The 21,309-nt window shown below is 56.8% G+C and overlaps 1 protein-coding gene across 1 annotated transcript; it reads left to right on the top strand.

The window, feature by feature from the left end:
- The first annotated feature begins 1,188 nt into the window (after positions 1 to 1,188).
- On the top strand, positions 1,189 to 21,102 carry ARHGAP45 (Rho GTPase activating protein 45). The gene is made up of 23 exons (XM_059489804.1): positions 1,189 to 1,343; positions 3,595 to 3,901; positions 5,831 to 5,974; positions 7,015 to 7,099; positions 7,972 to 8,044; positions 8,284 to 8,362; positions 8,555 to 8,692; positions 8,914 to 8,978; positions 9,228 to 9,338; positions 9,574 to 9,654; positions 10,496 to 10,675; positions 11,232 to 11,369; positions 11,958 to 12,148; positions 12,928 to 13,067; positions 13,395 to 13,472; positions 13,693 to 13,794; positions 14,398 to 14,561; positions 14,779 to 14,967; positions 15,318 to 15,455; positions 17,728 to 17,966; positions 18,155 to 18,404; positions 18,858 to 18,960; positions 19,101 to 21,102. Exons 1-23 carry the CDS (start codon positions 1,254 to 1,256, stop codon positions 19,373 to 19,375), a joined length of 3,360 nt encoding a protein of 1,119 aa, XP_059345787.1. The 5' UTR covers positions 1,189 to 1,253; the 3' UTR covers positions 19,376 to 21,102.
- Positions 21,103 to 21,309: the final 207 nt, after the last annotated feature.

The raw sequence follows: 21,309 nt of genomic DNA on the forward strand, positions 1-21,309 counted from the left end.
CCCCCCCCCCCCCGGCGTTGATTGGAGGGAGAAATGTCCAAATAAGGGCAGGATCCAAAACGGATCGAGGGGAGGGTCACGAACCCCGATAGTGTCACTCGGGGAGCACCGGGAGGCACCGGGAGCCGGAGGAACCCGGGGCTGGAACTGGAGGTGTCCCTGGGACACGGGCACAGGGTACAAACACACAGAGACAGACGGACACACACACAGACACAGACGGACACACGCGTGTGCATCCCTATGCACGGGAGTGGGCACCCTGGCCCACGGGCACGCGTTGTGCGCGCACACACAACACACACACCCCAAACACCCCCCAAACACCCACACACACACCAACACACACCCCACACGCACCCCCCGACCCACGCACACCCACTCACACATTCACTCGCTCACTCACACATTGACACGCACCTTCCTGCGCGCACCCATGGTCACGCACACACTCAGGCCACGCGTGACCTTTCCATCATCCCCGCACCTCCACCCATCCCCGACCGCGTCCCGCTCCCCTTGGCCCACCCTCCGCCGTGCCCGTGTCCCCACGCGGGACAGCCCGGTACGGTCCGGCCCGGTTCGGCCCGGTGGGGAGGTCCCGGGATGAAGGAGAGCGGGGAAGAGGACAGCAAAACCCCCGACTGCCCGCAGGGGCTGGCAGCCGTCCCGAGTGGGAAAGTCACGGGTGGGATGTGGGTGCACAGAGGACAGGAGGACAGGAGCAGGGCTGTGACCCCATAGGGCCGGTCCCGGCACCCACACCGAGCTCACGGAAGGGCAGAGCGGGGAGCATCCCACAAATTGGAGCCCAGAGCCCCCCATCCCACTCAACCCCGCACCTGGGGCTTTAAGAGGAATGGAGTTTGTCATCCCCGGACGGATGGACATCCCCAAACAGGGTGAGGGTGGGAGTTCCTCACTGGTTCCACAGAATGGGGCTCACCCCCCCCCCCTCCAACTCTGTAATCCCCGAACTGCAGCACCCAAACCCCCTCAAACCCCCACGAGTGCGGGGGTCCCGCTGTCCCCCGTGACCCCGCAGGGCAGCCAGGGTGCCCCCGGCCCCGGCCTCGCTCCTGGGTGCGCGTTCGGCTTTTTCCTGTTTCAGGTCGGGCTGCGAAGCCGATGAGGAAACGAGGCGGCGTCACACGCGCCCTCCTGCCCCTGCTCCCCGCGAATGTGACCGTGAGGAACCGGCACGAACGGGCCGAGCGAGGGGCTCCGGGCAGCGCCTCGGCCCCTCGGGAACGATGTTCTCCAGGAAAAAGCGAGAGCTGATAAAAACCCCTTCCATCTCCAAGAAGAGCCGGGCTGGAAGCCCCATCCCACAGACCCTGCCGGTGAGTGTCACCCCTGGCAGGGTGGGGGCTTTGGGGCACCCAGGGTAGAGCCAGAGCTTGGAAGTGGAGCCCTGGATGCTTCCAGGAGGTTTATGAAGAGGAGGAAATGAGAAAAACCCCGGTGGGGGAGAATTTTGCCCCTGAGGAAGGGGACGGAGCAGCCGCCGAGGGAGGCGGGAGGGCAGGAAGGGACAGGGAGGAAATGGGGGGGCTCCCTCGGAGCCTTTGGGAAGGACAGACAGACTCACAGACCTGCCTGGTGACCGGCATGGGAGCGGGGCCACCGCAGGCTCGGCCATCCCCGGTGCTTTGGCTCTGCCAGATATTTATTTATCGCTTTGTGCAAGAACCCCCCCGGTACCGGCGGGGCCAGGAGGAAACGCTGCCCGCCGGGGGCTCCCCGGTGCTCCCCGCGCCTGCGCCCCGCTCCCGGTGCGTGCGGCCACACCGGGCTGGCACCATGCGGACCGCGGCCCGGAGCCCCTGGGCGGCTCCCTAGCACGGGACACCCATCCCCGTCCCCGTTCCCATCCCCGGAGCCCCTGGGCGGCTCCTTAGCACGGGACACCCATCCCCGTCCCCGTCCCCATCCCCGGAGCCCCTGGGCGGCTCCTTAGCACGGGACACCCATCCCCGTCCCCGTCCCCGTCCCCGTCCCCATCCCATGGGTGGCAGCCAGCGGGATGCTCGGTCGGGCTGCGGGCAGGAAAAGCTACAGCCCCTCGGCAGCGGCGGGCAGAGCCCACCACCCCCAGCGATCCCTGGACTCGCTGCCCCGCACGCCCACCGTGAGGCTGACGGTACACCAGGGCACCGGAGGGAGGGACGGGAGGCACCGGCGCTGCTCTAACCCGGGACAGGGCTGGGGTGGCCCCCAAAGGAGTTTTGGGGCAGGGGTCTCTGTGCCTCATTGCAGCCCTGTGGTGGGGATGGGCTCCCCCGTTCGCCCTCGTGTTCTCGGTGCTCCGTGTGGGCTCCCCGGTGCAAAACCGCTTCCGGCAGCGCCCGGCCGGGGATGCTCAGGCTCGGCACGTTCGTGTCTAACCGGGTGCTGGGGGTCACCGGTGGGAGATGCTGAGGGGCTGCAGGGTCCCCTCCCCGTGCCCAGGGATTCTCAGTGGATGTGGGGCTCTCAAGCCATGACAGCTCTGAACGCTGAGCGAGGGGTACCAGACCTTCCTCAGTGCGATTTTACCCCTAGAAATGCAATTTTACCCCTAGAAATTTGGGGCTTTTTCCATCTGTAAAACACCTGCAAAGCCTAAACAATAGTTTAGGAGGTGTCTCTGTCTCTGTCTCCTTACCCAGTATGGGAACAGCTGAAAAAGAGGAAGAGCTGTGTGGGCCGGATCCTGCTGCCATTTTACCCCTAGAAATGCAATTTTACCCCTAGAAATTTGGGGCTTCCTCCATCTATAAAACACCTGTAAAGCGCAAACAGTAGTTTGGGAGGTGTCTCTGTCTCTGCCTCCTCGCCCAGCTGAAAAAGAGGAAGAGATATGTGGGCCGGATCCTGCTGCCATTTTGCTTTTTTGGGGTCCCCAACCCCCTGGGATGGGCAGCCCCATCACGGTGGGTGCTGGGGTGGACAAGCAGTGTCACCAACGCTGTCACTGTGTGCATTTCATGACAAACACGGCCCCGGAGGAGCTGGCAGGGACTGATGGGGCAGCCAGGGGAGTGCCCAGACCCTGCTCCCTGTCCCATGACAGTCCCCAAGGGGATCCCTGTGTCTGTTCACAGGGGTCTGAGGATGAGGAAGAGATGAGGATGTGACTCCATGTTTCAGAAGGCTGATTTATTATTTTATTATATATATTATATTAAAACTATACTAAAAGAATAGAAGAAAGGATTTCATCAGAAGGCTGGCTAAGAATAGAAAAAAATTGAATGAATAACAAAGGTTTGTGGCTCGGACAGAGAGTCCAAGCCAGCTGGGCTCTGTGATTGGCCATTAATTAGAAACAACCACATGAGACCAATCAAAGATCCACCTGTTGCATTCCACAGCAGCAGATAATCAATGTTTACATTTTGCTCCTGAGGTCTCTCAGCTTCTCAGGAGAAAAAAAAATCCTAAGGAAAGGATTTTTCAGAAAATATCACGGCTACAGATCCCTACCTGGGGAAACTGAGGCACAACACCAGTCCCCCAAGGAAACAGCTTGTTCTCCAGGATGGAGGCATGGGTTGCTTCCCTCTCTGTGCTCCCACCCTGCTGCATCCTCACGCTCTCCCTGCTCCCCAGGAGCTCTCCCGCAAGGATTGCCTGGACGCCCCGGGCTGCAGCGTGGCGGAGCTGCCCGCGGGCAGTGCCAAGCTCAGCAGCAGCCCTGGCGCCGTGGGCACCCTGAAGCGCCCCACGAGCCTGAGCCGCCATGGCAGCGCCGCCGGCTTCCCCCTGCCCATGGGCCACAAGACCCTGCTGTGCTACAGCCCCATGGAGGGCGGCGACGGTCCCTTCATCGACCCCGAGGACATCTCGCAGCTGCTGGCAGACGTGGCGCGCTTCGCCGAGGCCCTGGAGAAGCTGCGGGACGTGGTGCTGCGAGATGGTGAGTGCCCTCAGGGAGTGCCCATCCTCGGTGAATGGGTGCCCGTCCCTTGCTGAGTGCACGCCCTCAGTGAGTGCCCATCCCTTGGTGAGTGCCCACCCTCGATGAGTGCCCATCCCTTGGTGAGTGCCCACCCTTGGGGTGAGTGCCCCATCCATCAATGAGTGCCCATCCATCAATGAGTGCCCACCCTTGGGGTGAGTGCTCATCCATCAATGAGTGCCCATCCATCAATGAGTGCCCACCCTTGGGGTGAGTGCCCACCCTCGGTGAGTGCCCATCCCTTGGTGAGTGCCCACCCTTGGGGTGAGTGCCCATCCATCAATGAGTGCCCACCCTTGGGGTGAGTGCCCACCCTTGGGGTGAGTGCCCCTCCATTATGAGTGCCCACCCTTGGGGTGAGTGCCCACCCTCGATGAGTGCCCATCCCTTGGTGAGTGCCCACCCTTGGGGTGAGTGCCCATCCCTTGGTGAGTGCCCACCCTTGGGGTGAGTGCCCATCCATCAATGAGTGCCCGTCCCTTGGTGTGAGTGCCCACCCTCGGTGAGTGCCCACCCTTGGCACACCCTGGCACACACCCACCCGTGGGTAGGGGGTCTCTGCTGTGCCAGAAGGCCCCGGGAAGCCCAGGGGAGCGAGCAGAGGTGGTGGGCGAGTGGTGGGTGAGCAGCTCGGAGCCGGGATAACGCCGCTTCCTGCCCGGGCTATTTTCACCCGCCCATTTTCCTGTTTACAGCGCAGCGGTGCCAGCCGCCTGCCAGGGCCCCACGGGGTGCTGGGCACGGCCCCCCAGCCCACCAGGGCGGCCAGCAGGAGGGGCTGGGTGGGCTGCAGGCTCTCCTTGCCCGAGGGGACACAGGGAATGTATTAATCCCGTGGTCTGGGGGTGTTTGACACCGCATTGTCAGTGCTGGTTTTGCAGAAATCCCTTTCCAACCCTGAGCTGGGGAGGGGTCTTTGCCTGGATGGGCAGTGGGTGCTGATTCCCCATCCCTAAACTTCCCAACCAGCCCTAGACCTGCACTGGGGGGTCCTGGCCAGACCCCTGGAGCCCACAGAATGGGGGGAACCTGTGGGGTGCAACAAGCCTGGCTGGACCAGGCCGATCCCGTCCCTGGGAGCGTCCATCCGGCAGGAGGGAGGGAAGGAAATGGAGGAAATTCCCAAGCTGCTTTCGAGGGGAAAAGTTACTATGGAGGGGAAAAAAAATGCTTCAAAGGTCAGACTGCCCCCTGGCCAGTGCCAGGCTGGGCAGGAGACACAGGGCCAGGATGTGGGGAGGTGCTGGACCAGCAGGATGTGGCTGTGCCAGTCCTGGGAAGCCCTGAGGCCTGAATAGTCTGGGAGATGGCAGATCCCTGCCTGGGACAGCTCTGAGGCCAAGGGGAATTTGCTGAATAATCTGGGAGATGGCAGGTCCCTGCTGGGAGGTAAACAGGGGAGGGACACAGGGATGCAGAGCAGTGCCAAGGGTGTGACGGTGTTCACAGGGGTCTTAGGATGAGGGAAGAGATGTAGATCTGACTCCACGTTTCAGAAGGCTTGATTTATTATTTTATGATATATATTACATTAAAACTGTACTAAAAGAATAGAAGAAAAGGTTTCATCAGGAGGCCAGCTAAGAATAGAAAAAGAAAGAATGATAACAAAGGTTTGTGGCTTGGACAGAGAGTCTGAGCCAGCTGACTGTGATTGGCCATTAATTAGAAACAACCCCATGAAACCAATCACAGATGCACCTGTTGCACTCCACAGCCGCAGATAATCAATGTTTACATTTTGCTCCTGAGGCCTCTCAGCTTCTCAAGAGGAAAAATCCTAAGGAAAGGATTTTTCATGGAAAGATGTCTGCGACACCAGGGGGCAGGGACACGGGGCAGGGACGTGGCACCAGGACGCAGCCCCTCAGCCCCCCTCTCTTGCAGACCCCAAGGAGCCCCAGAGGCCGCTGGCCCACGAGTGCCTGGGTGAAACCCTCCGCATCCTGCGCCAGGTCATCAATAAATACCCTCTGCTCAACACCCTGGAGACCCTGACGGCCGCTGGGACCCTCATCTCCAAAGTCAAGGGTGAGACAGCAGTGCTGGGAGCTCTGAGCCACCCCCCTCCTGCCCCACAGAGGGAATTGGGGAGCCCATGAAGGGGTTATGGGGTGTGGAGGTGCCCCATGGGCTGGTGGAGAGGGAAGAAGCATCGTCTGCCTCTTGGTGTGGTTCAGCTTTAAGGATGATGTAGTGTCAGAAATGCCAGATCCTGCCTGGGGCTTTCCAGGCAGCACAGCCGCAGGAAAAACACTGAAATAATCAGATCCTGCTCCTGGCAGCCTCTCGTGTTTGTGGAGCGGGGTCTGGGAGGTCACATCCCAGCTGGGCACCTCCTCCTGCTGCTGTCACCCACCACAGGCACAGCACAACCTTCTGAGTCACCCAACGGCAGCCACAGGGGACCTAAGGAAAGGATTTTTCAGAAAATATCATGGCTACAGATCCCCACCTGGGGAAACTGAGGCACAACCTTCTGAGTCCCCCAACAACAACCACAGGGGACGGGATGGCAGCAGGGCTGGTTCCACATAGGGATGGGAGGGAATGGCCTTGGAGCAGACCCCTCCCCACCCCAAGGAGCTGTGCCAGGTCTGCCCAGCAGCTCTGGTTGCTGCTGTCCCGTGGTATGGGAGCCTGCCAAGTGCTGTCAGCCCCAGTTCCTGCTGCTGCTGGTGGTGGTTCCTCATTTGTCTGCAGGCAAGAGCCCTCCTGGAGGAGCTCATCCTGCTTGGAGAGGGGTCTGGAGGGGCCGTGAGGCAGGGCAGGCAGTGGAACAGGTCCAGCAGCACTTTTCCAGCAGCCCTGAGTAACGGGAATAAACAGGAACACGAGCCAAGGGATGCTGTCAGGGATATCAGTCCTGAGAAGAAGGAGGGGGAAACTGCTGTGCTGGAAAAAGGAAAAATCCATTGTCCATGGGGACGATCCTTTCCCCTGCTCCCTTGATTCATTCACCCCAGCCCCAAAACCCTCCCTGATACCAGCATGAGCTGGCAGTTTGTCTTTCTGCTGAGACAGGGACGGGCGCTTGTGGCAACAGGGCTGTCCCATTTCCTCACCTCCAGGTTTCCACTATGAATCCAACAATGAGGCAGACAAGAGGGAGTTTGAGAAGGCTGTGGAGACCATCGCTGTGTCCTTCAGCAGCACGTAAGGGAGTTGGGCAGGGAGCAGCCAGGGGGAGAGCAGCCAGGGGGTGTTTGGGAGTTTGGGAAAGGGAGTTTGGGCAGCGCCAGAGGATGTTTGGGAGTTTGGAAGTTTGGGCAGCCATGCCCTGGAGCAGCCAGGGGATGTTTGAGAGTTTGTAAAGGAGTTTGGGAAAGGGAGTTTGGGTAACCATCCCCTGGAGCAGTCAAGGGATGTTTGGGAAAGGGAGTTTGGGAGTTTGGGAATTTGGGCAGCCATTCCATGGAGCAGCCAAGGGATATTTGGGAGTTTGGGAAAGGGAGTTTGGGCAACCATCCTCTGGAGCAACCAAGGGATGTTTGGGAGTTTGTAAAGATGTTTGGGAAAGGGAGTTTGGGCAGCTCCAGGGGATGTTTGGGAGTTTGGAAGTTTGGGCAGCCATGCCCTGGAGCAGCCAGGGGGTGTTTGGCAGTGTGGGAAAGGGAGTTTGGGCAGCTCCAGGGGATGTTTGGGAGTTTGGAAGTTTGGGCAGCCATGCCCTGGAGCAGTCAAGGGATATTTGGGAGTTTGGAAGTTTGGGAAAGGGAGTTTGGGCAGCCGTGCCCTGGAGCAGCCAGGGGGTATTTGGAAGCAGCCAGGGGGTATTTGGAAGTTTGGGAGTTTGGAAATTTGGGCAGCCATTCCATGGAGCAGCCAAGGGATATTTGGGAGTTTGGAAGTTTGGGAAAGGGAGTTTGGGCAGCCGTGCCCTGGAGCAGCCAGGGGGTATTTGGAAGTTTGGGAGTTTGGGAAAGGGAGTTTGGGCAGTTCCAGGGGGTGTTTGGCAGTTTGTAAAGGAGTTTGGGCAGCCAGCCCGTGTCACTGTGCTGAGTGCAGCCATGCTCCTCTCCCCACAGGGTGTCTGAGTTCCTCATGGGGGAGGTGGACAGCAGCACCATCCTCTCCATTCCACCCAGCGACCAGAACCAGGTGAGGGATGCCCGGAGTCCTGGATGCCATGTGGGGCTCACACAGGGCTCTGGCTGCTCCCCTCAGCTCTGCTGTGAGCCCAGAGCAGGGTGACAGTCCCATTACAGCCTGGGCACAGCTGACTCCCAGCAGTGGCAAAAAGGCTCCAGCAGCTCAGGCTCCCACCCACCTGGGCAGCCCCTCCAGCTGCTCCTCATCCTCTTGGCTGACCAATCCCTCTTCTCTCCCACTTCCCAAAGACCATGGAGAGCCTCTATGGGGGCATTCCTGGGCCCAGAGGAGATGGAGTGCCCTCAGGCACGGACAGCTGTGCCACAGGTAAGCAACATGGGGCTGGGTGCAGGGTTTGGGGTCTGGGCAGGAAGCAGCACCTTCCTCATCATCGCTGCTGTCCTGGTTCACTGCTCAGCTGGGGAAAGGCAGCAGAGCTGGTGGCACCGGGGCTGGCACAGGGCTGGGGGTGTTTGCAATGGGAGCTCATGGGGTGTTTGTCTGTTTGTCCCTCCACAGCCCGCCCTGCTGCTGAGGAGGTGGATGTGATGCTGCAGCGCTGCGAGGGGGGCGTGGACGCTGCCCTCCAGTACGCCAAAACCATCTCCAAGTACATGAAGGACCTGATGGGATACATGGAGAAAAGGAGCGCACTGGGTGAGTGTGGGGACAGCAGGTGGGTCCCTTCTGGAGCATGTCTGAGCCATGGGACAGGCTGAGGTTGAGGTTGAGGTCCCTCCTGGAGGAGGGTGATGCTGCCAGGGCAGTGGGAACCTCACTCCTCAAGTTCCTGATTGATTTTTCAAAAGGAGATCGGGTTCCACCAGGGAAATCCCAGTGTCTCGTGTGTCTTTTCACTTTCAACCTTTTCCTTCCAGAGGTAGATTTTGCCAGAGGGCTCCAGAAGATGGCAAACAGCTGCAAGCAAACCATCAGTCAGGAGGTAAATCCCCAAGTCCCTGAAGCCCCCAGTGCCAGGCAGGATTGGGAGCCAGCAGCCCTGGAGAGCCCATGTGCCCCAGCTCAGGAGGACATGGGGGCAGCTCTTTGGAGCTGGAGAAATTCAGGGTGGGGCTTTTGCCAGCAGTCACCAGCCTTACCTTGCCTCTAGCTTTTCCTCCCTGAAGGATGCATCTCCTTGTGCTCAGTCTGGGTTCTGGGGCTCAGGGAAATGTGTTTTCCTTCTCCCCAGACCAGCATGCCTTTCCTGTCCATCTATCTGCTGGCCCTGGAGCAGGACATGGAGCACGGGGCCTCCATGGTGCAGGCGGCCACCACCCTGCAGCAGCAAACCTTCCTTCAGGTGAGGGGACAGGAGGTCCTTCCTGGGCCTGGAGGTCCTGGTGTTGCTTCCTTAGCTCAGTCCAGAGGGATCCTGCATCCAGAACTGTAGATTTTCACCCCTGGCACAAAGCAGTGCCTGTGAGCTGTCCTGGGAGTGACAGTGACACTTCTCCACCCAAAATCTTGGTGAGGGCAGAGCAGGAGTGCTCAGCTCAGGCCATCATGGGGCTGTTCCTCCCTCTCTCCCCACACAGCCACTGATGGTGAGACGCCTGGAACATGAGAAACGCAGGAAGGAGATCAAGGAGCAGTGGCACCGGGCTCAGAGGAAACTGGTGAGTGACTGGGTTTGTGTTCCCAATGCCAGCCTGGAGCAACTCATGGCTCTGAGGAGCTGTTGGGGTCTCCAGCTGGTCAGAGTGACCCCGAGAAAAGTTTCAAAGTCTCTTTTCGCAGCCTGGCGCTTGAAGAAGGAGTCAGGGCTCTTCATTTCTTGGTCTCAAGGTTGTTTATTCTGTCTTATCTATAAAATTCTTTCTCCTACCCTGCCAAGATCTGTCTAGCAGGACAATTCCAGGCACTCTGCCTGCCCCCAGGGCAGTGTTATGTCTTCATACTAAAAACTACTTATACAATATTTACAATTACTTTCCAATACCCTATCGCCTATGTTAGACAGTGAGCTTCTACTCTAAACCAATCTAAAAGTGCCAACATCACAGCAGAAGATGGAGGCCAAGAAGAAGAAGAAGGAGAAACACTTGACACACCCAGTTCCCTCCATCTTGCCTCCTGAACCCCCATACCAAAAACCCCAAAATCTCCTTCTCCACCCTGTGATAACTTCACTATTATTCTTCTTAAACTGTTGTGGCTTGCTGATCTTCATGTAAGGTTGGTGATAATCAAACCCACAGGTGTTTTTGGCTCTGTGCCAGGGTCTCTGAGCCCCCTGGCAGGGTCTTGGCTGCTCAGGACAGACAGAGGGATGTCCTGGGTCCTGACAAGGAACAACCTCCTCTGAGGGCACTGAGCACCCTGACCTTCTCCAGCAGTGTTGGGTGGCCTCTGCTGTGCTGGGGGAGCCTGGTAGGAGGTGGTGACTCCCTCACTGTGCTGGGGGAGCCTGGTAGGAGCAGGTGACCCCCTCACTGTGCTCCATCCTCTCCCTGGCAGCAAGAGGCAGAGGGGAACCTGCGCAAGGCCAAGCAGACGTACATGCAGCGCAGCGAGGAGCACGACAAGGCCAAGTACATGGCGGTGAAAGCAGAGGAGGAGCAGCAAAACACGACCAGCAGCACCACCACCAAAACCCTGGACAAGAAGAGGCGGCTGGAGGAGGAAGCCAAGAACAAGGTAGGAGGAGGGTGGCTGTGACGGTGGTCACAGGGGGCTTAGGATGAGGGAAGAGATGAGGATCTGACTCTGTTTCAGAAGGCTTGATTTATTATTTTATTATATATATTATATTAAAACTATACTAAAAGAATAGAAGAAAAGACTTCATCAGAAGGCTGGCTAAGAATAGAATAATAAAGAATGATAACAAAGGCTTGTGTCTTGGACTCTCTGTCTGAGCCAGCTCTCTGTGATTGGCCATTAATTAAAAACAACCAACACAGGCCAATCACAGATGCACCTGTCGCATTCCACAGCAGCAGATAATCATTGTTTACATTTTGTTCCTGAGGCTCCTCAGCTTCTCAGGAGAAAAAATCCTAAGGAAAGGATTTTTCATAAAGGATGTCTGTGACAGGTGACAGCCCTGGAGGGGGCTCCTTGCTCCTGCTGTCCCCTGAGCCACGTGGGGTGAAGTGATCCTCAGGAATGCCTGGATGGACAGGGTCCAAGGGGCTCTTCTTATTCTCCTCACCTGTGAGCTGTTCCCATGCCTTGCTCTCCCAACTCCCAGGCAGAAGAGGCCATGGCCACGTACCGCACCTGCGTGGCCGATGCAAACACGCAGAAGCAGGAGCTGGAGGACACCAAGGTGAACTCGCTGCGCCAGATCCATGAAGTGATCAAACAGACTGACCAGGTCATCAAATCGGTGAGTGGGGTGTCCCCAGGGTGGGATGTGACCATGTTCACAGGGGTCCGAGGATGAGGGAAGAGATGAGGATCTGACTCTTTGTTTCAGAAGGCTTGATTGATTATTTTATGATATATATTATATTAAAACTGTACTAAAAGAATAGAAGAAAGGATTTCATCAGAAGGCTGGCTAAGAATAGAAAAAATGGAATGAATAACAAAGGCTTGTGTCTCGGACAGAGAGTCTGAGACAGCTGACTGTGATTGGCCATTAATTAGAAACAACCACAATCACAGATGCACCTGTTGCATTCCACAGCAGCAGATAATCATTGTTTGCATTTTGTTCCTGAGGCTTCTCAGCTTCTCAGGAGGAAAAATCTCAAGGAAAGGATTTTCCAGAAAACATGTCTGTGAGAGGTGGGAGGTGCTCTGGAGAGCTCAGAGCTGCCTTCCAGCAGAGCTGCCCCTATTCCAGAGGGCATTTGGATGGACGCAGAGCTCCCCTCTCCCTCATAACTCAGAGCAGCGCCGCTTTGTGCTCCCAATTCCCCACCTGCCAGCCCACCAAGCCCACATCTATCCCTCTCCACGTCGCTTTTAGGCCACCATCTCCTTCTACCAGCTGATGCACATGCAGACGGCGGCGCTGCCGGTGAATTTCCAGACGCTGTGTGAGAGCAGCAAACTCTACGACCCGGGCCAGCAGTACGCGTCCCACGTGCGGCAGCTGCAGCGCGGCGACGAGCCCGACGTGCAGTACGACTTCGAGCCCTACGTGTCCCACAACGCCTGGTGAGGGAGGACAGGGCTCGTTCCTGCCTCGTTCAGTTCTGCCCTGCGTTCCCCTCGTTATCCCCTGCCACCCACGCTGTCCTGCAGGAGGCAGGATGCTTTCGGCATTCCTGAAGGCGGCTCCTGCCAGGGCTGGACCAGTTTGAATTGCTCTCTTATCCTTCAGTTCAGTCCAGATGAGGCTGTGATTTAAGAGACTGTGGATGGTAGCCATGGATAAAGTCTCCAAGTGTCCTTTCCTCCCATTCACATTCCCTTTTCCCCTCCAGGTCTCTCTTTAACTCAGCTGTGCTGACCAGTTCAAATTGCTCTCTTATCCGTCAATTCAGCCTGTTGAGTATTTAAGAGACTGTGATTCTACAGACTGGTGGATGGTACCTATGGATAAAGTCTCCAAGTGTCCTTCCTTGCCATCTACATTCCCTTTTCCCCTCCAGGTCTCTCTTTACTCAGCTAGGCTCATGGCAAGAATTGCCTTCTTGTCCTTCAATTCAGCCTAGATGAGGCTGTGATTTAAGAGACTGTGATTCCCTACACTGGTGGATGGCAGACACGGATGAAGTCTCCAAGTGTCCTTCCTTCCCATCCACATTCCCTTTTCCCCTCCAGGTCTCCCTTTAACTCAGCTGGGAATTACCTTCTTATCCTTCAATTTAGCCCAGATGAGACAGGCTGTTGAGTATTTAAGAGACTCTGATTCCCTAGACTGGTGGATGGCAGCCACGGATGAAGTCTCCAAGTGTCCTTCCTTCCCATCCACGCTCCCTTTTCCCCTCCAGGTCTCCCTTTACTCAGCCACAGAAGGGCAGCTTCAGTGCCAGTGAGTTCTCCACGAGTGCAGAGGGGGCTGGGGCAGGCTCAGAGGGAGCAGCAGCAGCCAAGGAGTCGCCAAGTGGGGCTGGAGCAGTTGAGAGAAGAGGTGAGTCCGGAATCCCAGAGCTCTCCCATGTCCCCCCAGGCAGGAGCAGAGTGGAAACCCCAGGGTTTGATGTGAGGCTTTGCTGGCAGCAGCAGGACGGGCTGGGGAGCCTCCTCTTGAAGGACACTAAATCAGATCTGTGGCATTTTGCTCCCTAAGAAACCACTGCCCATCTTCCCATCATCTTCCCATCTCCCCTTTCCTTGCTGGGTGTCACTGGAAGCACCAAACCCCACCAGCAGCTTCCCCCAGTTTCTCCCAGCATCCAGGCTTTTCTCCAGCCATTCCCTCACAGCAATCCCAAGGCACTGTGTGTTCTCTCTGCAGGTGGGAGGGGACACCAGGTGCATAAATCCTGGCCAACCTCTGTGGCTGAGGCTGACAGCAGCCTGGATTCCAATGCAGGTAGATATGGGAACAGCCCAGGAGCCCCTCCCAGCAGAACCAGTCCGAACCCAGAGCTTCCCAGTTAGGCAGGAGCATCCCCTGTTTTACCTGCCCTGTGAGAACACTGCTGACCCCAGTCTCCAGTGGGATAGGGTGGGATTTGCTGGGATGGGGTGAGCTCTCAGGAGAAAAGCAGCTTTGCAGGGGGTTCACTGCTCTGTGGGTTCTCCTTGGGCAGGTGAATTCAGCCACAAGCTCCAGAGGCTGTCCTCCAACGGCACCGCGTCCTCCAGCGAGGAGCTGGAGGAGAAGGACGGGACCAGCACCCCCTTTGAGCAGAGTAGGTGACACCTGGGACACCTTTTCTGGGAGGTGACAGTGCTGCCCACCACAACAGGGCTCCCCGTGGGCTGCTTTTCCCAAATTCAGAAGTTCTGCAGGCAAACCCAGCAATTTCTGGGGATTCCTGTGATGGTGGTCACAGGGGTCTCAGGTTGAGGGAAAAGATGAGAATTTGACTTTATATTTCAGAAGGCTTGATTTATTATTTTATGATATATATTACATTAAAACTACACTAAAAGAATAGAAGAAAGGGTTTCATCTCAGAAGGCTGGCTAAGCTAAGAATAGAATAGAAAAGAATGATAACAAAGGCAGCTGCCTCAGACTCTCTGTCTGAGCCAGCTCTGCTGATTGGCCATTAATTCCAAACAACAATCACAGATGCACCTGTTGCATTCCACAGCAGCAGATAACCATTGTTTACATGTTGTTCCTGAAGCCTCTCAGCTTCTCAGGAGGAAAAATCCTAAGAAAGGATTTTTAATGAAAAGATGTCTGTGACAGTGTCCCCAGCAGCCCTGAGGGATGAGCCCTGCTCAGAGCGGTGACAGTGACAGTCCTGCTCAAGCTGTGCCTCTCCTATATTTCCTTTTCCCTAGGCATCAATGGGATCACCCCAGAGCTGGCAGCTCCCACAGGACCCTTCAGGAACGTTGGTTTGTCCAAGGCTGCCCAGACCCATCGGCTGAGGAAGCTCCGAGCCCCCTCCAAGTGTCGGGAGTGCAACAGCTACGTGTACTTCCAGGGAGCCGAGTGTGAGGAGGTGGGTTGGGACAGCTGGGGTTGGAACCCAGCTCTGACCATGGTCAGGAGGACATTTCTCCTTTGGGGACGGTTCCAGGTGGAAAATGGTGCTTTCCTTTAGTGCTGCAGCATCCCCAGGGTATTTTTTATTTTTTCTGTCCCTCACCATGCTCTGAGCAGTGCTTGGTGTCTCTGTGGCTGCCCCCAACCTCCACGTGTTCCCTTTTCTCTTCCAGTGCTACCTGGCCTGCCACAAGAAGTGCCTGGAGACCTTGGCCATCCAGTGTGGGCACAAGAAGCTCCAAGGGAAGCTGCAGCTCTTCGGGCAGGACTTCACAAAGGCGTCTCAGGGCAGCTCGGATGGGATCCCCTTCATCATCAAGAAATGCATCTCAGAGATTGAGAAGAGAGCCCTGAAAACAAAGGTGAAAAACTCCCCTCTCCTCCTCCTCCTCCTCCTCAGCTGGCTGAGCCACAGGCCCTTGGAAGGATCCTCTGGAAAACCAACAGGCTGAAAATTTCAGATTTCCACAGGGCAGGGAGCCAGGGATGAGCTTGGCCCAGATCCCCCTAGCTCTGCTTTTGGAAAATCACCTCTCCTGCTTTCCTCTGAGGCAGGAATGAGTGGGCTGGATGGAGATATCCCAAAATGACTTCCCAAAGGGATTTCCCACTCCAAAAGGAGAGGGTGGGAGCACACACAGCTCACTGTCCCATGCAAACATGTAGAGGAACTTCTCCCCTCACTTCAGCTCCACTTTACTCTCTTTCACAGGGCATCTACCGAGTTAACGGTGTCAAGACACGTGTGGAGAAGCTTTGCCAGGCCTTTGAGAATGGGAAGGAGCTGGTGGAGCTGTCCCAGGCCTCCCCTCACGACATCAGCAACGTCCTGAAGCTCTACCTGAGACAGGTGAGGTGCTGAGGGAGGGGAGCTGGCCAGAGGAACCAACCTGGCAGGAGGAATTCTGCACAAACTGGGCTCGGGGTGGGTTGGGAGGGATGGGGAGTGGGTTGGCCTTAGAGATGGGGCCCCAGTGATCCTCCCCCAGCTCGTCCCACACGGCGTCACTGCGGTCACAGCCACAGAAGAGCGACGTGCCCGAGCGCCGAGCAAGGAACCTCCACCCCCTCCAATTGGGGAAGTGGCCACCCAAAAAGGGAAGGGGCCAGCAAAGGTCACCCTGCAGGGGCTGAGTCATGTCCCCATGGGGTGGGCTCTGACCCCAAGGTGGGCTCAGTGGGGTCTCTGCCCCTTGAGTGACCCTAGGGTGGGTTTAGCAGGGTCTCTGCCCCTGGGATCACCCCAAGGTGGGCTCAGTGGGGTCTCTGCCCCTTGGATCACCTTGGAGTGAGCTCAGTGGCGTCTCCACCCTGGGATGGGCTTAGTGGGGTCTCTGAGCTCACCTTGAATAGGCTCAGCAGGGTCTCTGTCCCTGGGGTCACTCCTGGGTGGGATTAGTGGGGTTTCTGCCCTTTGGGTCACCTTGGAGTGAGCTTAGTGGGGTCTCTGACCCTTGAGTGACCCTAGGGTGGGTTTAGCAGGGTCTCTGCCCCTGGGATCACCCCAAGGTGGGCTCAATGGGGTCTCTGCCTCTGAGGTCACCTTGGAGTGAGCTCAGTGGGGTCTGTGCCCCTTGGATCACGCTGGGGTGGACTTAGTGGGGTCTCTGCCCCTGGGATCACCCTGGGGTGGGTTTAGCAGGGTTTCTGCCCCTGGGATCACCCCAAGGTGGGCTCAGCGGGGTCTCTGCCCCTCGGGCCACCCCAGTGCGTGTGCTCAGCCCCAGCACCCCCCACTCTGTACCCAAACTGCCGTTGCACACAGCGTCTGTCACCCACATCCTCCAGCAGCCACCACCACAAGGCAGGAAGCTGCTTCTCTCTTGCAAGCAGCCCTGGGTTAACCCTTTGTGCTGCCTTTTCCTGTAACCTCCCCTCCCCAAGGGCAGCTCTGTGTTACCTCACTTGCCCTTGGGCTCCTGCACATCAGGACTCTGAGTGGCTTCCATGGAAGCAGAGTGGAAAGAGAGGGGGAAATCAGTGCTGAGCCCCAACCTGAGTCCTTGCTGCAGAGAAATGGGTTAAAGTCCTTCTATAAAGGGGTGGATGGAGGCAGCCTGTCCCCAAAACATCCGTTAAGGCTGCTCTGAAAACATCCCCAGCCGTGTGGAACACCCAGCAGTCAACACCAGCTCCTTCTGCTTTTCTGCTTCACACCAACTTCAAAGCAGAGCTTCCCCTGCTGCTGCAGCTCCACCTCTGCTGCAGGCTGTGCCCTGCACATCCTGTGCCCTTCACGTTTTGCTTCCCCCACCCTGAACAACCATCCCTGTCCTCTTCCTGCCAGCTGGGGAACTTCCAGCTGGCCCCATCCCAGCCAGGGGTTTTCCAGGGAAAAAAGGGAATTCCTGCGCCTCAACCCAGCAGGGGTGGATCCAACACCGCTTTTGGCTTGAGCTTCACAAGTGCTCCGTGGCCAGGGCTCTCGAGGCTCCACTGACACCCTCCAGGAGATGGATAAATAAATAAATATCACCTCTGGGTAGAGGTTTGCAGCACTGCAGGTCACAGACTCATGGAATTCTGAGATGGATGTTAAAAGTGCTCTGAACTCTCTTCAAGCCGGCCTTGAGCACTTCCAGGGATGTTTCCTCACTGTAGAAATGCCCCAGGTTGTGCCAGCTCAGAGCCTGGCACAGGTCCAGATGTTATGGAGGTGGGAACTGCTCCCAGGACCAGGATCATCTCATTTTTTCCTTTCCTTTCCTTTCCTTTCCTTTCCTTTCCTTTCCTTTCCTTTCCTTTCCTTTCCTTTCCTTTCCTTTCCTTTCCTTTCCTTTCCTTTCCTTTCCTTTCCTTTCCTTTCCTTTCCTTTCCTTTCCTTTCCTTTCCTTTCCTTTCCTTTCCTTTCCATTTCCTTTCCATTTCCTTTCCGTTTCATTTAATTTCATTTCTCTTCTCTCTCCTCGTTCTTCTCCTTCTTCTCTTCTTCTTCTTCTCATTCTCCTTCTTCTCCTTCCTCCGAGTCCTACTTCTCCTTCTCCTTCTCCTCCTCCTCCTCCTTCTTCTCTTGTCCTTCTCCTCCTTCTTCTCCTCCTCTTGTCCTTCTCCTTCTTCTCCTCCTTCTCCTTTTCTCTCCTCTTTTTCTCTCCTCTCCTCTTTTTCTCTCCCCTCCCCTGCAGCTGCCGGAGCCCCTGATGCCCTTCAGGCTGTACAACGAGCTGATGGGGCTGGCCAAGGAGAGCCTGCAGGGCACTGAGGCCAAGGGCCATGCTGGGAAGGGCGGCCCCGAGCTGGTGGACAGAGGAGCCGACACCGACCCGGTGGTGCTGGGCCTGGTGCTGAAGCTCAGGGAGCTGCTCCAGGAGCTGCCCCGTGAGAACATGGCCACGCTCCAGTTCCTCCTGCAGCACCTGAGGAGGTGAGAGGGGCATGGCCAGAGCCTGGGTGGCTGCTGGGCACCTTCCCTGTGTCCCCTGGGGTGGGGAGGGGTGGGCAGCCTCTGGAGCCAGGAGGAAGGTGCATGGCTGCAGCTCCCTGGCATCTCCCCCAGCCCTGCCCATCCTCACCTCTCCCTCCTTGCTCTCACAAGCTGTTCCTCCCACCCAGGATCATGGAAGTGGAACAGGACAACAAGATGACCTCAGGCAACCTGGGCATCGTCTTTGGGCCGACGCTGATGCGCCCCAGGCCCACGGATGCCACCATTTCCCTGTCCTCACTGGTGGATTATCCCCACCAAGCTCGGATCATTGAGGCACTCATCATCTTCTACCCCACCATCTTCGAGCACAAGGACTTGGCACCCAGCAGACGTGGCTCAGGTGCCACAGAGGAGGTGACCAGTGGTGCTGAGCAGGTAGGAACCCCCAGGGAGGGGGAATGCTCAGGGGATGCTCCATGAACCTTCACTGAGTCAGCTCCCAGGGAGTGAGAAATCTCCTCCATGCCCTCATCACCTTCTCTTCTCTTCTCTTCTCTTCTCTTCTCTTCTCTTCTCTTCTCTTCTCTTCTCTTCTCTTCTCTTCTCTTCTCTTCTCTTCTCTTCTCTTCTCTTCTCTTCTCTTCCTTCCCTTCCCTTCCCTTCCCTTCCCTTCCCTTCCCTTCCCTTCCCTTCCCCTCCTTTCTCCTCTCTCTTCTCTTCTTCTTCTTCTTCTTCTTCTTCGTCTTCGTCTTGTTCTTCTTCTTCTTCATCTTCGTCGTCTTCTTCGTCTTCTTCCCTGGACGTTCCAAGATGAACCTTCACTGACTCAGCTCCCAGGGAGTGAGAAATCTGCTCCCTGCCCTCACCACCGTCCCTGTTCCCCCCCAGGCCCCTGCAGGCTCCCAGCCCGTGGCTCCTCTTGCCACCAGCCCCTACCTGGAGCGGCCTTCGGACAAAGGGAATTTGGCTTTCAGCGCTGACTCCCTTGCAGGTCAGTGAGAGCCCCTGGGGGCACACAGGTCCCTTGGGAGGCACGGGGGGCACACAGACCCACCCCCTGCCACCCCAGGGACCCCTGCTGATGCCACCGTGCTGGGCTGGAGGGTGGCACAGAGCTCCTCTGTCCCACAGAGTCCGGTGACCGCTCCGTGGACTCTGATTCAGAGCTGGAGGACGGCGGGGAGCCACGGACACACCTGACCAAGCAGGGCAGTGAGACCAGCACAGAAGAGGTTAATTTCTGTGACGAGGAGGGGCTGCGGAGCAGGAGCTGCAGCGTGGGCCAGTCCGATGATGCAGAGGGCTCTGCTCCCGAGGAGCAAAGCAATCTGGAGGAACAGGCTGAGAGCAGGGATGGCACCACCCAGCCTGGCACCTCTGCCACCCCCAGGGATGGCACCAACTAGCCCGGCGCCTCTCGGGGCCACAGCAGCCACGAGCTGCAGCCCCGGCTCATCTAAGGTACCCCAGACACTGGGATGGACAAAGGAGCAAATCCCCATGGCTGCCCAGATGCTGGAAACTGGAATGTGGAGGGGTGGGAAGGACATGGGGCAGCCCAGGGGGGTTTGGTGTGTCAGCTGCAGGTGAGTCCTGGCTGATTCCTGGCTGGAGCTTGCACACAAAACCCCTGAGCCCCTCAGTGCCCAGCTGGAGAACAGGGTCACAGCCAGGGCCATGAAGGATTTTTGCCTGGGAGGGAGCTGAGTTTGGGCAAACCCTTGTTGAGGATTGGGAAGGAACCCAGGGCTGTGCCTGTGGCAGGTGTTTTATTGTTGTGCTCCCAAATCCCTGAATGCCACACCTGTGCTGTGAGATCGAGGTTGAAGGAGTCAAAGGACCTGCTCATCCCTGCTGGCTGAGGCTGGAAGGGAGCCAAGGCTTCCTTGGAGTGACATGGGAACAACAATCACTCGGGATGGGCAGGATGACACCACAGGAGCAGATGGAACTGAAGGCACCTCACAGGACAGGGACACAGCTGGAGCAGCGCTGGGATTGGGGTGAAGCCCCTGCACCATCTCACCCTGAGCCAGGCTTGGCTTTGGGGCTGTGCCAGGATCTCAGGGATGTCCCTGACACCTGATTTAAGCAGGGTTCAGGATGGATTTCCTGCCCCAAACCCTCAGCACTGTGGCCCAGCTGATTGCATCTTCATCGCTGTTTGGATTGCCAGGCATTTGGATTGGTGGGCATTTGGATTGGTGGGCATTTCCCTCCTTGGCAGGAGACATGCAAGGAGCAGCCTGAGGGCAGATTTGCCAGGCTGCAATGTCCTGAGCCCTGCTGAGCTCTCATGGTTTGGTTGTACAATCATTTCATCTCCACAAAGCTGCACTGCAAGTCCAGGACAATCTCCCTCTGCTCTTGCAACTCTTCCCATGAGGAAGTGCCTCTTCCTCCTCCTCCTCAGGGCCACCACGGCCTGGATCCAGCACAGCCCCAGCCAGTATAATCTTGAGCTTCCTTTCTTTTTCTGTAAAGACATTAATCAACCCTTCAATGTGACTCCACTACCTCTGCTGGCTAAGGCACTAAACCAAAGTGGTTTCAGTGTTTTTTTAAAGCTATGAGAATTTTCCTGCACTGAGGCACAGAGAAATAAGTCGAGTTTTAGCTTGGAATGAGCTGAGAGCCTTTTCCTTCGTTCTCCTGCTTGTGGGAGACAGAGCAGGTGGTGTTGGGAGGGTCTCAGATACCTTGGTACTGCAGAATCAGGCAATGGACAGGAGTTTTGAGCCCTCTGAAGTCAATGGAGAGCCCATCTCAGCAAAGGTACAGAAACCCAGGTTAACTCACAGGATTGGAACTGAGCCAGGGAAGAGCTGGACACGTGCAGGATTCGTTGTGCCCTCCAGCTCTTCCACAGATTAGGATTTTTCAGGGGAACAGTTGGATTTTTCCAGGGCAGCAGGAGGATGTGGGAATGCTGCTGCCACGGCGGTACCGCGTGCGTGTGAGGGTGGGTGAGGATGATGAGGGTGAGTGTGAGTGAGAGAAGGAGCTAAAGCTGCACTTGAGCTTCCCACAACAGCAGCTCTCTCCAGGTTGTGTGGATTCTGTGTTTGTCCTGATGCTGCCTTGCTGTGTTCATATTGACAAGCTTCCCAAAAAAACCAATAAAACCAGTGTGTTCTGACCCGTGTTTGTCCTGGGCAGCAGGGTTTTCTAGGCCAAATCCAAGTGTTTGTGGCACAAAAAATGAAGTTTAAAGCCCCCCAGAGTGCTGGGATGGATTGAAATGAGTGCAGCTGGGGGTGATGAGCAATTCTCCATTGCAGTGTCTGAACAGCAGAGTTCCAAACCAGATCAGGGAAGGAAGGAGTTAAATCTGAACTTC

The sequence above is a fragment of the Ammospiza nelsoni genome, chromosome 27, assembly GCF_027579445.1.
Source record: "Ammospiza nelsoni isolate bAmmNel1 chromosome 27, bAmmNel1.pri, whole genome shotgun sequence".
Classification (NCBI taxonomy): Eukaryota; Metazoa; Chordata; class Aves; order Passeriformes; family Passerellidae; genus Ammospiza; species Ammospiza nelsoni.